Below are 16,923 nucleotides of genomic sequence, written 5' to 3'. Positions count from 1 at the left end.
GAACTAAACTAATTTTATTAAAACTACTAAGTTTGAGTTCAGCACTTACTCTAAATAGCAAACATACATTTAAGAATTAAACTACACTCACTAACACTATCTCTATCTAACTATAACTATTATATCTTAACTAGTTCGACAATCCACTATGAATCTTGTCTTCATCAGCTCCAATCTAATCTCCTCCCCGAGCCATTTATGGCACTGACCCTTGGCTCCCTCTAGTGGCTAGGCTAAACATAACATTAATTCTTCACATGTTGTACATTTGTATAATGTCACATCCCTCTTTCTTTGAGAAAAAATGTTCCATTTTTTTTTCTTTTCCATACAAGTTTGAATGGCTATATGTTTTCTTGGTTAAAGTATCATACAACATGTCAACAATGATAGAACGAATGTTAGATTTACAGATTTAATCTATTTGGAGGTTTCCTATGTCTTGTAGACCTTCTTAATGTTACAGCATTGTTATTTGAATTGTCTGGTACATTTGACAATATAGCTTTTGGAAAGTCATTTGTAGGAAATATGAGTTGTTGACTCGTTGTAGCAGATTCTGGGAATGTAACAGGTTGTTTAAATTTCAAGATATCTCTTCTGTTTCTATGAAAAATCTTTCCAAATTATGTTCTGATGACGTATGATCTTGGTGTGAGTGCACTGAGTACTTTTGCAATGTCCATCCATCCACCTTCAGGATTACAAATGTGTACAATCTCACCTTCTCGGAGTGTAGATAGTGGTTTGGAGTTTTTGTTGTAATGTCTTTTGCTTGTTCTTCAGTTGCTGTATTTTCTGATGCACGACTTGTTCCTTTTCGTTTGGAACAATTAAAGTTGGTAGCGTCGTACGTATTTTTCGTCCCATCAATAGTTGTGCTGGAGAAAGCCCCGTGACAATGGTGTAGCCCTGTATGCTAACAGTGCTAAATCAAAGTCCTTCTTGTCCTCCATTGCTCTTTTGACTGCTTCACAATTCCTACCCCTTTCTCAGCTTTTCCGTTCGCCTGTGGGTATAGTGGGCTAGAAGTTACATGTGTGATGTTATGGTCATTGGCAAATTATAACCACTCCCGGCTGCTAAAACATGGTCCATTGTCTGTGACAACAGTAATTGGTATGCCAGGTCTGGCAAATATATTTTTCGTTTCCCTGACAACTGAATGTGTTGTTGAGTCAGATAATTTGAGAACGTCTGGAAGGTAAAATATGTCCATGGCAACTTTAGTCCATGGTTGAGTAACTAGTTTGCTTTCCACTAAGGTTTGCTTACATTGTGCCGGTTGGTGCATTTGGCATATCCAACACTGTTGAATGTAGTTGTCAATACACCGATTGCCGTGTTCGTCTTCAACATTTGTCAAGGCCTTGCTGTCCTTCGTGGATTTGTATGAGAATGTTTTGTCTAAGACATGATGGAATTACTGTACGGTCGCCTTTCAATAGAAAGTTGTCTATGATTGTTAGGTCTTCTCTGATGTTGCGAAAGTTTGCACATTTTCAATTGGGCCAGTTAGTACGTAGATATTGTATCACTTGCTGCAGTGTCGTATCTCGTAGAGTTTCTGCCTTGATTATTTGTAGTTTAGTATCTGTGACAGATAGCATTGCTGTGATGAAGTTGGCTTGTGCTTCATTACTGAGTACAACGTCAACTGTTATCCTCGTGCATTGTGGATCTGGATAACGTATCTGCAAGCACTAAATCTTTCGAAGCAGGGAAAGAGTTGGCAGTGTGAATCCTCTGAATCAGGTTAAGCTGCATACTTGCATCTACTCCAATAAGTGAGGATCTTGTGTCATCACAATTTCAAAATCAAATGGAATTTTAATGTCACCACTCTGAACTATAAGGTAGCATGAACCTTTTGTTGCTATTTCATTTCCATTGTAATCTGTTAATCTACAATGTGATTTTTATATTGTGGATGGGTTTCTAATTGTGCACCAGTGTCCAATTTAAATTGTACCTCTGATCCATTCATCAATGTTTCTATCCAATCTTTATTTATATCAGATCGTTGCCTGATTGGTTTATCAGCATTATTGTTTCCATTTATTTAAGTGATTGCTTCTATTATGTAGTTGTCCAGTGAAGTAGGCATAGTGAGATCAATCTTTGATTAACATTTTTCTTCTTCCATGTTTTGTATACTGTTTTTAAACTGTTGAAATGTCTTTTTTAAATGATCTGCTGTGTTCTTGTGCTAAATCTGCATTGTGTAGCAAAATGATTGAGTGTGTTACATGTTGTACACCTTTTTCCAAATGCAGGACAGTGTTGCTTTAAGTGGGAGTGTCCACAGCGTGTACATATCATAATGTTGGTGACGTCATGCGTAAACCTCTTGTGCGCATGCGCAAATTGATCAACTTCCAGTTTGCGTCCTTGTCCAAAGTGAGCATGTGCGAACTGATCCTGCACATGCACTGAACGTCGAATGTCCGTTCGTGTATTTTTCTTACCCTTGTCTGCGCGAAAACGTCTACCTTCTGCAGCACGATTTGTTTTAAACTGCACCACAGAGGCAATGGCGCCGACCACGTTGCTGAGGTCCGCACCTTTTTCACGGGATCAGAATTCAGCGTATTCATTGGAGGCTTGCTCACTTGCTTTACAGAGGTTGATTGTTTCTTCCAAAGCTAAGTTTGGTTTTCTTAGTAAACGTTCCTGCATTTGCTCTTCAAATATGCCAAACACAATTTGGTCACGCAGGATTGATTCTGTGATTCCGAGGAAAAATTGCAGGATTGCGCTCGGAGTCTCAAATCAGTTAGAAAAGAGTCAAAAGATTCCCCCATTTAGATGCACGCTTTTTTAAAACGTGTATCTTTCATACAACTCATTGGCCTGCTTTGTGCAATGCGAGTCAAATTTTTCCATTATTTTCTCATACTAATTTTTAACTTCATTTTCTGAGAAATCAAATGAGTTAAACAGTTCAAATGCTTGCGGACCTGCCAAATTTAGTAGGACACCTATTTTTCTAGTATCAGGAGGTGATTCAAGTGCAAAGGCAGAGAGAAAGACTTACACGGCTGCTTGAAGATTTTCGAATTCAAACTTAGTTTACCGGACATCTTGAAGTTATCTGGTTTTTGCACAGCATCCATGTTGGTTTCGGTTCTTCATCAGTCTTTGCAGATTTTCAGATGTGTAGCGATGCGCTGATTTATTACCTTTCTTCTTTCTCACTGCTTGCTTTTCGGGAATAAACTCTTGGTACCATGTGATGATTTTTGTGAGGGATTTCCAGGATGGAAGGCGTAGTGATCTCAAAGATACACAAAGCTCTTTTGAAGAACTAAACTAATTTTATTAACACTACTACATTTGAGTTCTGAATAGCAAGTATACATGTAAGAATTAAACGACACTCACTAACACTATCTCTACCTACTAACTATAACTATTATATCTTAACTATCTCTGCACAAATTATGATTCTTGTCTTCTTCTGCACCAAACCTAATCTCCTCCCCCGAGCCCAAGAGCCAGTGCAATTTATAGTACTGTCCCTTAGCTCCCTCTAGTGGCTAGGCTTAACATAACATTAGCTCTTTGCATGTAGCACATTTGTATAATGTCACAGTGGGGAAGTTCAGTAAGTATTTACTACATTTATCACTTATTGTCTGAAAAGTTTTTTTGTGGTTTGTAGTTTGTATATTCAGTGGTAACGAGGGCCAGGAAAGAAGACCCTAAAGGATTGGATATAATCTGATATCAAGCATTTTCCAAAGGTTTCAATTAAAGTAGCATGTCATGGCAGGAGAGCTCAAAGCTGCGGTATGCTCTACGAGGGAAGCCAGGGACATTTCCAGTGCCTGGGGCTAGCCTGTGTGCAGGAAGTGTCTCCAGCTGCAGCTCCTGGAAGCCCAGGTTTCAAAGCTGGAGTGGGGGCACTGTGGAGCATCCTCAAGGCAGAGAGTATTGCGGACAGCAGGTATAAAGAGGTGATCACACTGCAGGCCCTGACTCCACAGGCAGGAAGGGAATGGATGACTACCAGGCCGAGCAAGAGATCTAGGTAGGCAGTGCCGGGAGCTCCTATGGCCATTCCCCTGTAAAACAGATACACCGCTTTGGAATCTGTTGAGGGGAATGACCTCTCAGGGGAAAGCAGCAGCAGCCTCATTTTGTTGCGCCACGGTTGGTTCTGCTGCAGGGGGCAGGAGTAAGAAGTTTGGGACTGCAATAGTTTTAGGGGATTCAATCATAAGGGGAATAGATAGGCATTTCTGTGGCTGCAAACGAGACTCCAGGATGGGTATGTTGCCTCCCTGCAGCTAGGGTGAAAGATGTCTCGCAGCAATTACAGATCATTCTGGGGGAGGAGGATGCACAGCCAGTGGTCATGGGCACGTCGGTACAAAGGACATTGGTTAAAGACAAAGGATGAGGTCCTAAAAGCCGAATTTAGGGAGATGGGAAGAATGTTGAGAAGTCGGACCTCAAGGTAGTGATCTCAGCATTACTACCGGTGCCACATGCTAGTCAGAGTAGAAATGACAGGACCTACCGGATGAATACATGGCTGAAGCGTTGGTGTGAGGGGGAGGGTTTCAGATTCCTGGGGCATTGGGACCGGTTCTGGGGGAGGTGGGACCTGTACAAACTGGACGGGTTACACCTGGGCAGGACCAGGACTGATGTCCTAGGGAGAGTACTTGCGAGAGTGGTTCAGGAGGGTTTAAACTAAAATGGCAGAGGGGTGGGAACATATACAAGGAGTCTGAGGAGGGGAAAATCAAGGAAAAAACAAAAGACAGAAAGAAAGAGGAATAAGAAAAGTGATAGGCAGAGAAACCAAGGTCCAGAATCAAATAGGGCCATAGTGAAAAATAATGGGAGTAGGACAAGGTGTGGTAAAAAGACAAGCCTTGAGGATTTGTACATTAATGCGTAGAGTTCACAATAAAATGGATGAATTAATTGGGTAAATAAATGTAAGTGGTATGATATAGTTGGGATTACAGAGATATGGGGTGTCCAGGGGTATTCAGTATTTAGAAAGAACAGACAAAAAGGAAAAGGCGGTCGAGTGGCAGTGCTGCTTAAAGAGGGAATTAACACAATCATTTTTCAAAATATTTTTATTCTCTTCCTTTTTCACATTTTCTTCCAAATTTACACCCACCAACAAACACTAAGCAGTAACGAATACAATGTCCATCCCCATATCAATAACAACAATCCCATCCTTCCACCAACCCCCCACACGACAGCCCACATGTTCACATAAACAAACAGAAAGGAATCAGGAATCACCCAAAGTCACCATTAACATATGCAGTCCACCATCCCCAACCACTGCCCCTCCCCCCGCCCAGCGTTCGATGTAATCCAATTCCTGAAAGTGCATAATGAATAATGCCCATAAATTGTAGAACCCCTCCATCCTTCCCCTCAGTTCAAACGTAACCTTCTCACGAATTACGAATTCCCCCCGCCCCCCCGCCATGCCAGGGCACAGGGTGGAGAGGTTGATCTCCTCCCTGACAGGATCCGCCTTTGGGCGATCAATGAGGCGAAGGCTACAACATCTGCCTCTGCACCCGTTTCCAACCCTGGCTGGTCCAACACCCCAAATATGGACTCCCGAGGGCCCGGGCCCAGTTTCACATGCACCATTTTAGAGATTACCCTAAAAACCTCCTTCCAGTAATCCTCCAGTTTTGGACAGGACCAAAACATATGAATGTGGTTTGCGGCAGCCCCCCGCAATATTCACACACATCCTCTACCCCCTCAAAGAGTCGGCTCATCCTCGCCCTTGTGAGGTGTTGTAGAAATCACTATTTTCTAATACACCTGACAGGTAAAAGATAGCTATTTAGCGTAAATATTAAGACCCAGTCTTTCAGTACCCATTTTACATTCACTCATAATCTCAGGCCATCTCAAAACATAGAGACTCAAAACAGCATGAAACAGCATAATTCCATTATAGATTAAAACAGCACTTTTACTGAGCTAACAAATACATTTGCAAGACAGTTTGACACTATACCTGTGCGGTACCATTTATCAGATCAAGGACATAGCAACACCATAGCAACTACATAGTAATATGAAGGCACCATTGTTCACAATATTGAAAATAGCTAAGACAGCAGAAGGCCAGTTTAAACTGGTCGCGATAACAGCACAGAATCACATTCCATAACATGCACAAGTATGCAGACATGAAACATTTAAAGCTAATGTTGTACATTGAAGATTGACAGCTAACCGTCAAATCAAACTCATTTGATTCTATCCCAAACCAATTAGGATGACTTAGAGGTGTAGATAGGTGGCTGAAGACTGATATGATTTCATATAACTGTGAAGGTCCGTACAGCCATCTTTATCCGGATCATTCTATACTTTGACCTAAACTATTCGCTGTCACTATATTTTCACTTTTCCACTCTAACTCTTGAAGTAAATGCAAGCTGTTTTGCTGTAAGCAAGAAACCATTTCTGTATTATTTAAAAAGTTAAATTGTGTACAAGTTGCTTCTCTTTAAGTCCTTTTTGCTAGTCGGACTTATTAGAGAATAAGATTTAAGTGACTCTCAATTGTAATCAAATAGAGGCAATAAATGATTCTTATTTGCACCCAAGAAGTTTTAACTCAAATTTCAACTGAGTTTTAGTGTTCGCAAGTGCCACTAGATCCGCATGGTAGCTCTCTACAGGTGTGCTCTATTTACCACCTTCAGCTGTATCAGCTCCAACCTCACGCACGAGGTGGAGGTGTTCACTCTCCGAAGCACCTTACACCAAAGCCCCTCCTCGCATGAACACAATAATGAGGAAGGATATTAGCTCCAACAATGTGGAATTTGTATAGGTAGAGCTGAGAAACACCAAGGGGCAAAAGACGTTAGTGGGGGTTGTATATAGACCCCTAAACTGTAGAAGCATAGAAAATAGGAGCAGGAGGAGACCATTCTGCCCTTCAAGCCTGCTCCAGCATTCATTATGATCATGGCTGATCATCCAATTCAATAGACTAATCCCGCCTCCCCCCCCACCCATATCCTTTGATCCCTTGTGCCCCAGTTGATATATGCAGTGGTGATGTGGCATTAAACAGGAAATTAGAGACGCAAGCGATAAAGGAACATCCCTACTCATGGCGATTTAAATCTGCATATAGGATGGGCAAATCAAATTAGTCACACTATCATAGAGGATATTATGTTGCGGACCTAATTAGAGAGCAGGCCACCCTAGACTGGGTATTGTGCAATGCGGAAGTTGTGAGAGCCCCTTTGGGGATGAGTAACCATAATATGACAGAATTTTTCATCAAGATGGAGAATTACGTAGTTGATTCTGAGATTAAGGTCCTGAATCTAAATAAATGAATCCAAGATGATCTGAGGCGCGAGTTGGCTATGATGGTTTGGGAATCATTACTGCAAGGGATGACAGTGGATAGGCAATAGCAAACATTCAAAGAGTGCATGGGTGAACTGCAACAATTGTTTATTCCTGTCTGATGTGAAAGTAAAACAGGAAAGGTGGCCAAACCATGGCTTGCAAGGGAAATTAGAGAGTATTTGATCAAAGGAAGAGGCATACAAATTGACCAGGAAAAATAAAAGACCTGAGGATTGGGAGCTGTTTAGCATTCAGCAAAGGTAGAGCAAGGGATTGATTAACAAGGGGAAAATGTATGGGCGTAAGCTTGAGGGGAAAATAAAAACTTACTGTACAAATTTCTATAGGTACGTGAAGACAAAAAGATTGGTGAAGACAAATGTAGGTCCCTGTTGAAATCTACCATGCGGTTTAAGTGTAGTCTCGTATACACTTTTAACTCAGTAGAAATTTAAGCTACATGTCTCGGGTGCAAAACAAAATCTTTTATTGTGTCTATTGATTATAATTGAGAGTTTGAAATCTTCTTGTGGTTACAAATCAAATGTTCTCAGAAAGCCCCTGCAGAAGGCTTTTAAGAGATATAATTAACTTAGTGGTTTACAAACAAATTGAATTTTCAAACTACTGTAATGGTTTCTTACTCGAAGCAAACAGCTTACGCTGACTTTAAGGGTTAGAGTGGAAATATGAAAATACGAAATAAGGATAGCGAGTAGTTAGATAAAAGGTATAGAGTGATCCTGGATGGAAAATGGCTGCTCAGACCTCTATCTTTAAGGAAAATGGTATCAGTCTGACTCCATCTGTCCCTATCCTTGTAATGTGCTGATTGGCTTGGTGAGTCTCAAATGTATTTGATTGGATGGTTAGTTGTCAATCATCAAAGTGCATGAATATGTTGCATCTTTGAATGTTTGTTGTGTATTGGAATATGATTTACACTTTTAATCAGCTCTGGTTTCTACTGTTTTTTTGCTGACTGCACATTTTGGACAATGGTAGATTCATTTTATCCATGATAACTTATTGTGAAGTTCACTGAATTGTTTCAATCGCTTTGAGTTAGACTGTAGATGTTGCAAATGTTTCATTATTGCAAGCTGTACAATTTAGAATCTGAAATTATGTTTGCAGTCTTATGATGGAGTTGATTTTAAAAAGTGAATTTTGACATGGGCTTTTGTATTTACATTAAAATGGCTAAATCAATGACCCGTTTACCTATCAGAAACAGCTGGTTCCCTTCAGTCCTCCCTTCGATAAATCAAAAGATTAAGTGAGAAATATCATAATAAAATAAAAGGAAGGAGAAAATTTGATAGGATAGGTAAAAGCGCGAAGAGGAACTCATTCACATTGTCTTTGATGGTTTCCTGGTTTGAAAACAACCTTCAACAATAAAGCGGAAACGCTTTGCATTTCAAGCATTACAGCAAAAATTATTAAAATTATTAAAGAATTATTATTATACAATAACAATTAATCAATTAATTGAATTTGATTCTACTGATTCAGTAATAATCTTTTAGAAATATATTCGTAATGCAACAAATAATTGACAGGTTTGATCAAATAGTCAGTCAAATAATTGATAGGTTAGTAACGGTTCAACAGTAATATTTTAGTTCTATTTCATTGAGTGGTGTTTCAGTGGGATTAATGTGGATCATTCTGATTGGTGGGGCCCTGCATTTAGTGAATAATTTGCTAGCACATTTGATCACCAGGAGTGTCATGTAGATGATGAATCCTGCACACAAAAGAAAAGGATTGTCTGTACTATGGATATTCCTGCTAAATAAATAACCCTTTTACCTATCAGAAATAGCTGGTTCCCTTCAGTCCCTACAGTCTCTACAGTCAGAAACTGGGGAATTTATAACGGGGACAATGAAATGGCTGAGCAACTAAATACATACTTTGGTTATGTCTGAACAAATGAGAACACAAATAAGATACCAGAAATGCTGGTGGACACAGGTTCAGTGAGAGAGAGAAACTGAAGGAGATTAATATCAGTAGAAAAATGGTGTTGGGGACATTGATGGGATTTGAAGGCTGAGAATCCCCAGGGCCTGATAATCTACATCCCAGGGTACTGAAAGAGGTGGCTCTAGAAATATTGGATGCATTGGTGGTCATCTTCCAGGCTTCTATAGGCTCTGGAGCAGTTCCTGCAGATTAGAGGGTGGCTAATGTAACTCCACTATTTAAAATGGGAGGTAGAGAGAAAGCAGAGAATTATAGACCAGTAAATCTGTCGTCAGTAGTGGGGAAAATTCTCGAATCAATTATCAAGGATTTTATAATCAACATTTAGAAAGAGTCATCGGACTCAAAACGTCAGCTCTTTTCTCCCCCTACAGCTGCTGCCAGACCTGCTGAGATTTTCCAGCATTTTCTCTTTGGTTTCAGATTCCAGCATCCGCAGTAATTTGCTTTTACTTAGAAAACAGTGGCAAGATTGGACAGAGTGAGCATGGATTTACGAAAGGGAAATCATGCTTGACAAAGCTACTGGAATATTTTAAGGATGTAACTAGTAGTGTTGATGAGGGCGGGCCAGTGGATGTGATATATTTGGGCTTTCAGAAGATTTTTGACAAAGTCCCGCATAAGAGATTAGCGTGTAAAATTAAACCACATAGGATTAGGGGTAGTGTATTGAGATGGATAGAAAACTGGTTGGCAGATAGGAAACAAAGTGATGGGTAAAGGGGAGGGTACGGTGCTGGGGAATGGACAGGGTGTGCACTGTTTGACCATATCTGTGTTCTCTGCTTCAATCACTTAGATCTCACCATATCAGATGGCAGCTCAGGCTGCAGGTCCCATTGTCTGTCTTTGAAAATATAGATTGGAATCTGTCCAAAAACCTGAAAAACAGATAACAGGTGCTGTCACTCCCACCAGTCCACACTCCTCCCACTTAAAGGCACACTTCCCTTTAATGAATATTGTTTCACAACCATTTTGTTCTATCTGAGTTCATCGGGGGAATGTCAGCAAATGAAAGCACTACATTCAAACATTGTTGATGAACAACTGTTGCCACAGTAACGCATGGAGCCAAATGTTGGGTTGGCGACTCAGATTGGTCGCGACCCTGATAATTTGATCACATGACAGGCCACCGCCAACCATCACACGCGGTCTTATAACCTCCTTGTCTGCCAATGTCGATATTTTTGTACCCAACAGACAGGAACTTAACTTAGCAGAAACTTATAGCCAAGTTCCGCACACATGAGTACGGCCTCAACCAGGACCTTGGATTCATGTTGCATTAAGTTCACCCCCCCACCATCTGGCCTGGGCTTGCAAAATTCTGCCAACTGTCCTGGCTTGAGACAATTCACATCTCTTTGACCTGTGATTATCCCTCCCTCCAGTTGCTCCATCTGGACCTGTAAAGACTTACTTACCTGCAAAGACTCGCATTCAAAGTATCATTTTGCATCTTTGACTTTGTCTATATATATGTTTCTGGAACCCACCTCTTCATTCACCTGAGGAAGGAGCAGTGCTCCGAAAACTAGTGATTCAAAACAAACCTGTTGGACTTTAACCTGGTGTTGTAAGACTTCTTACTGTGCCCTCCCCAGTCCAACGCCGGCATCTCCACATCGATGTTATAACTGGACGGGAAGATCCCAGAATGGAACTCTGGCTCAAAAGACTGTAACTGCTGTTACTTTTTTAAAAAATCAAACATGGAGGAACTGAGTCACCGGACCACTAATTAGTTTTAACAGCAAAAAAAAATTTTACACATGAAATAATAGACAATACCATACTCCTTTACTGCCCCCTTAGGTTAACAATTTACACACAGGTTTTAAGATTAACACAGACAACACAACCTCGCTGGGCGAGATCTAGATCAGGATATGTAAATGAGCATTGGGCTCATTTAAATACCCAGATACCAGCCAGGCCGCCATTTAGTACTGGTCACACAAATGGGAGATCTTGCCAAGAAGAGGGGGATGAGGGGGTTCGTGGAGGCCTCCACAAGGTTGGGCAGGGTGCGAGTGTCATAAAGACAGGGGAGGGGGTCTGAAAGGAACCAGGGGTACGATAGGGGCTGCTGAACAAATTGGTGCCCCACCTGCGAGGAGCCAATCCTCTTTAAGTGTGGTCTCGGTGGGGAGAAACTCGCCAATGCCAAAAGAAATGGCAAAGTGCCGTTGGATAGCGGGGTTTTCCCCCAGGGCTGCAGTTGTTGAGAAACACCCAGCTAAACGCACCATTCAGGGGACCTCAACCTGAGTCTGTAATGATATGTATATTGACTGGGATGTAAAGAGTTAACAAGTTAATGATAATGCTGTTACCACTAGAGGGAACTACAGAACAGTCATATATATATCATGTGACTTTGGGGACTCTGGGAGTCAGGCGTTAGAAGGCAGCTGGAAGAGTGCCAGGCCTAGGAGCATCTGTACTTGAGAAGTCTGCAGTTAGAGAGAGCATAGTTTAATATAGAAACCTTCTACTTTAGGAATGTGAACAAATCTTAGTAGTGTAATAAATTTATACTTTTGTTTGTTAACAAAGCTTTGTCTTTTTTATTCAACACCATGCATCTGAGCCATCAAAGTAAAGCAAAATAGAGAACACAACATGGTACCAGAAGTGGTCTTAGAGTAGAATAGTCAGGTTTAGGGAGAAAGAAAGAATCTCCGTTTAGAACATAGAACAGTACAGCACAGAACAGGCCCTTCGGCCCTCGATATTGTGCCGAGCAATGATCACCCTACTCAAACCCACGTATCCACCCTATACCCGTTACCCAACAACCCCCCCCTAATCTTACTTTTAGGACACTACAGGCAATTTATCATGGCCAATCCACCTAACCCGCACATCTTTGGACTGTGGGAGGAAACCGGAGCACCCGGAGGAAACCCACGCACACACGGGGAGGACGTGCAGACTCCGCACAGACAGTGACCCAGCCGGGAACCGAACCTGGGATCCTGGAGCTGTGAAGCATTTATGCTAACCACCATGCTGCCGTGTTTGAAAAGGAACTTGCGAAGAAAAATCTCATCCAGATCGTCCAACAGGAACTGGTATCACAAAGCCTGATGAGACATCAGATAATCCCAAGGACACGGATGGTAAACAAGTTAACATTGAATCAACCAAGCGAAAAGGAACTGATCCTGAGCGGACCAAGGATAGTTATGGTACCATAGTATATACTCAGAGGTACGACTGTGATACCAAAAGACAATTCAATGACAATTCATGGCACTTGAATGATGACAAAGTGTTGGAACTTGCAGTCACGCTTCACAAACCATACAAGATGGTAAGCAATCCAGATGACAACTGGACAAGGGACTGCAGCAGACTGTGTGCAACACACTACCATTCAAGGTAGAACAAACCGATGCGTGTGTTGACAATACCAAGTTGACGCATAATGGCACCGATGTCAGGAAGAACAGGACATTGTTTGGAAAGAAACAACGACATTCCAATGGTCTGGAAGTGGTTCCTCTGAGCGCTATACTGCAGGGTCCCTCCAGGGCGGCCCCTCTGAGCTATACTGCAGGGTCCCTCCAGGGCGGCCCCTCTGAGCTATACTGCAGGGTCCCTCCAGAGCGGCCCCTCTGAGCGCCAAACTGCAGGGTCCCTCCAGAGCAGCCCCTCTGAGCGCTAAACTGCAGGGTCCCCCCAGAGCGGCCCCTCTGAGCGTTATACTGCAGGGTCCCTCCAGAGCAGCCCCTCGGAGCGCCAAACTGCAGGGTCCCTCCAGAGAGGACCATCTGAGCGTTATACTGCAGGGTCCCTCCAGGGCAGCCCCTCTGAGCGCTATACTGCAGGGTCCCTCCAGAGCGGCCCCTCTGAGCTATACTGCAGGGTCCCCCCAGAGCGGCCCCTCTGAGCGCTATACTGCAGGGTCCCTCCAGAGCAGCCCCTCTGAGCGCTATACTGCAGGGTCCCTCCAGAGCAGCCCCTCTGAGCGCTATACTGCAGGGTCCCTCCAGAGCGGCCCCTCTGAGCGCCAAACTGCAGGGTTCCTCCAGAGCAGCCCCTCTGAGCGCTATACTGCAGGGTCCCTCCAGAGCGGCCCCTCTGGGCGCTATACTGCAGGGCCCCTCCAGGGCAGCCCCTCTGAGCACCAAACTGCAGGGTCCCTCCAGGGCAGCCCCTCTGGGCGCTATACTGCAGGGTCCTTCAGAGCAGCCCCTCTGAGCTATACTGCAGGGTCCCTCCAGGGCGGCCCCTCTGAGCGCTATACTGCAGGGTCCCTCCAGAGCGGCCTCTCTGAGCTATACTGCAGGGTCCCTCCAGAGCGGCCCCTCTGAGCTATACTGCAGGGTCCCTCCAGAGCAGCCCCTCTGAGCGCTATACTGCAGGGTCCCTCCAGAGCAGCCCCTCTGAGCTATACTGCAGGGTCCCTCCAGAGCAGCCCCTCTGAGCGCTATACTGCAGGGTCCCTCCAGGGCAGCCCCTCTGAGCTATACTGCAGGGTCCCTCCAGGGCAGCCCCTCTGGGCGCTATACTGCAGGGTTCCTCCAGAGAGGCCCCTCTGAGCTATACTGCAGGGTCCCTCCAGAACGGCCCCTCTGAGCGCTATACTGCAGGGTCCCTCCAGGGCGGCCCCTCTGAGCGCTATACTGCAGGGTCCCTCCAGGGCGGCCCCTCTGAGCGCCAAACTGCAGGGTCCCTCCAGGGCAGCCCCTCTGAGCTATACTGCAGGGTCCCTCCAGAGCGGCCCCTCTGAGCGCCAAACTGCAGGGTCCCTCCAGGGCAGCCCCTCTGGGCGCTATACTGCAGGGTCCCCCCAGAGCGGCCCCTCTGAGCTATACTGCAGGGTCCCTCCAGAGCAGCCCCTCTGAGCGCTATACTGCAGGGTCCCTCCAGAGCAGCCCCTCTGAGCGCTATACTGCAGGGTCCCTCCAGAGCAGCCCCTCTGAGCGCTATACTGCAGGGTCCCTCCAGAGCGGCCCCTCTGAGCGCCAAACTGCAGGGTTCCTCCAGGGCAGCCCCTCTGAGCGCCAAACTGCAGGGTCCCTCCAGAGCAGCCCCTCTGAGCGCTATACTGCAGGGTCCCCCCAGAGCGGCCCCTCTGAGCTATACTGCAGGGTCCCCCCAGGGCAGCCCCTCTGAGCTATACTCCAGGGTCCCCCCAGAGCGGCCCCTCTGAGCTATACTGCAGGGTCCCTCCAGAGCGGCCCCTCTGAGCGCGATACTGCAGGGTCCCCCCAGAGCGGCCCCTCTGAGCTATACTGCAGGGTCCCTCCAGAGCGGCCCCTCTGAGCGCGATACTGCAGGGTCCCCCCAGAGCGGCCCCTCTGAGCTATACTGCAGGGTCCCTCCAGGGCAGCCCCTCTGAGCGCTATACTGCAGGGTTCCTCCAGAGCGGCCCCTCTGAGCTATACTGCAGGGTCCCTCCAGAACGGCCCCTCTGAGCTATACTGCAGGGTCCCTCCAGAACGGCCCCTCTGAGCGCTATACTGCAGGGTTCCTCCAGGGCAGCCCCTCTGAGCTATACTGCAGGGTCCCTCCAGAGCGGCCCCTCTGAGCGCTATACTGCAGGGTCCCTCCAGAGCGGCCCCTCTGAGCGCTATACTGCAGGGTCCCCCCAGAGCGGCCCCTCTGAGCTATACTGCAGGGTCCCCCCAGAGCAGCCCCTCTGAGCTATGCTGCAGGGTCCCCCCAGAGCGGCCCCTCTGAGCTATACTGCAGGGTCCCTCCAGAGCGGCCCCTCTGAGCTATACTGCAGGGTCCCTCCAGGGCAGCCCCTCTGAGCGCTATACTGCAGGGTCCCTCCAGAACGGCCCCGGCACCTGAACCACATCTACAGGAGGCCGAAGCACAGCTCGATCATGTCCCCGGTCGCGGTATGGGTGGCGTTGCAGCGGGTCTCCGGGTCGGTGTCAACAGCCACGACCGCAGCGGATAACCCCTGTTTCCCAGGAGCCAATCCTCCCGAGTCAGGGGGGTGCATTGCGAAGAGGCCAGTAACTGTGGAGTGTGCCAGGATGAAGGCATTATGCACACTGCCTGGGTATCGGGGGCAGGCGTGTAGGATGCACAGCTGATGGTCACACACCAGATGGACGTTCATTGAATGGACCCTCTTTTGGTTTGTGTAGAGCGGCCTGTCATCTGCAGCAGCTCGTCAGGGGGACATGCATCCCATCGATCACCCCCTGGACCTGGGGCATGTCAGTGATGGTGGCGAACCCAGCTGCCCGGGCATCCTGGTGGGTCCGGTCCACATTGAAATGGACGTATTGTGCCGACTGGGCATACAGGGCTTCTGTGACGACATGGATGCACCTGTGCACCGAGGTCTGTGAGATTCCGAATAGGTCCCCAATGGCCACCGTAAAGGTTCAGGGACTGTTGCCTTCGTGGCCACTGGGAGCGGGTGTCCTCCCCCATTCCCCCGCAGTGCCAGGTACGCCATGATGTGTCGCACAGTCTCCCTGCTCAGCCGGAGTCTTCAACGGCATACCCGGTCCAACAGGTGCTCGACAGAGCCGCTGCCGGTATACACGAGGCCTCATGCGACGCCTCCATTGCACATTGCACCTCCTCCTCGGCCTCTTGGGCAGCCAGCTCTTCATCCTCACCGGCTGCCTCCTGTTCCTCTGGGACAGGCTCCACTGCTGCAGTTATCTCCTCCTTGAGGAGCTCCAGCTCATACAGCCGGAGGGCATCCTCCAGGTCCGCGGCGTCCAGCAGGAAGGTCACCATTGCTGGTTGTATCCAATATTCATTGTCTACAGAGGGCTGAAAGGCCGACCTGTTAGCATGGAGCATACATCCGTGCTCAACCAGGTCTCAGGGGCTGCAGTGGGCCCAGTTGGCACTGCGGACTCTGCCCTGCATGTCCCCCCCCTCCTCCCCCATCACTGCACCCCTAGCCCTGTTGGTGCCCAGCACCATGGGGGCCTCTGGCCCTGGCACCCGTATCTGCTGCCAGGGGTACCATCAGCTGCCGCTGCCCATGCCAGTGGTACGTTTCATGGCCACTGTCTGACTCTCCTCATTAGGGGCTACTCTCAGCGTTGACCTTGGGCGGACTGTGTGATGCCCCACCAGGTGGCGGCGTGATGGGGGGGGGGGGGGGGTGGGGTGGTACGGCGAAGGGTGCAGTGGGAGTCTGGTGGGTCGGGGGCACCGATACGGCCGGTGGCACTCTGCAGAATCAGGGGCCAAGGTGAGTGATCAGCGGGGTGCGCAGCAAGATGTCTACCTTTCAGGCTGCGGCAATGGCGGTCCATGCCTGAACATCGTCCCAGTCCCATGGTCCGCCCTCCTCCCACAGGAGGTGGAGAATCACGGAGGCCCTGGAGAAAACCGGGTCAGATCCGCTAATGGTGTGCAAGCGGTGTTTACTGTACGTGTGGAGTGGAACGCATTGACACCGCTGTCGAGGCACCGGAGAATTGCGATTTGGCATGAACACGGCGCCCGCCACGATTTCAGCATCAAAACCAATTCTCCGCTGTCCTATCGCGTTTCCCGATTCCAACGTCAACCGATATTAACAATATTAGGCGGGAACTG

At 46.6% G+C, this 16,923-nt stretch overlaps 1 protein-coding gene across 1 annotated transcript in view; it reads right to left on the bottom strand.

The window, feature by feature from the left end:
- The window catches only part of LOC119964240 (regulator of G-protein signaling protein-like), a 54,374-nt gene that overhangs the window by 12,795 nt on the left and 24,656 nt on the right, over positions 1-16,923 (bottom strand). The window contains exon 3 of the mRNA XM_038793522.1: positions 10,185-10,259. Coding sequence (XP_038649450.1) covers positions 10,185-10,259 — 75 coding nt within the window. The remainder of the gene's footprint in view (positions 1-10,184; positions 10,260-16,923) is intronic.

The sequence above is a fragment of the Scyliorhinus canicula genome, chromosome 4 (assembly GCF_902713615.1).
Source record: "Scyliorhinus canicula chromosome 4, sScyCan1.1, whole genome shotgun sequence".
Taxonomy (NCBI): domain Eukaryota; kingdom Metazoa; phylum Chordata; class Chondrichthyes; order Carcharhiniformes; family Scyliorhinidae; genus Scyliorhinus; species Scyliorhinus canicula.
This window is presented reverse-complemented; position numbering and strand designations above follow the sequence as displayed.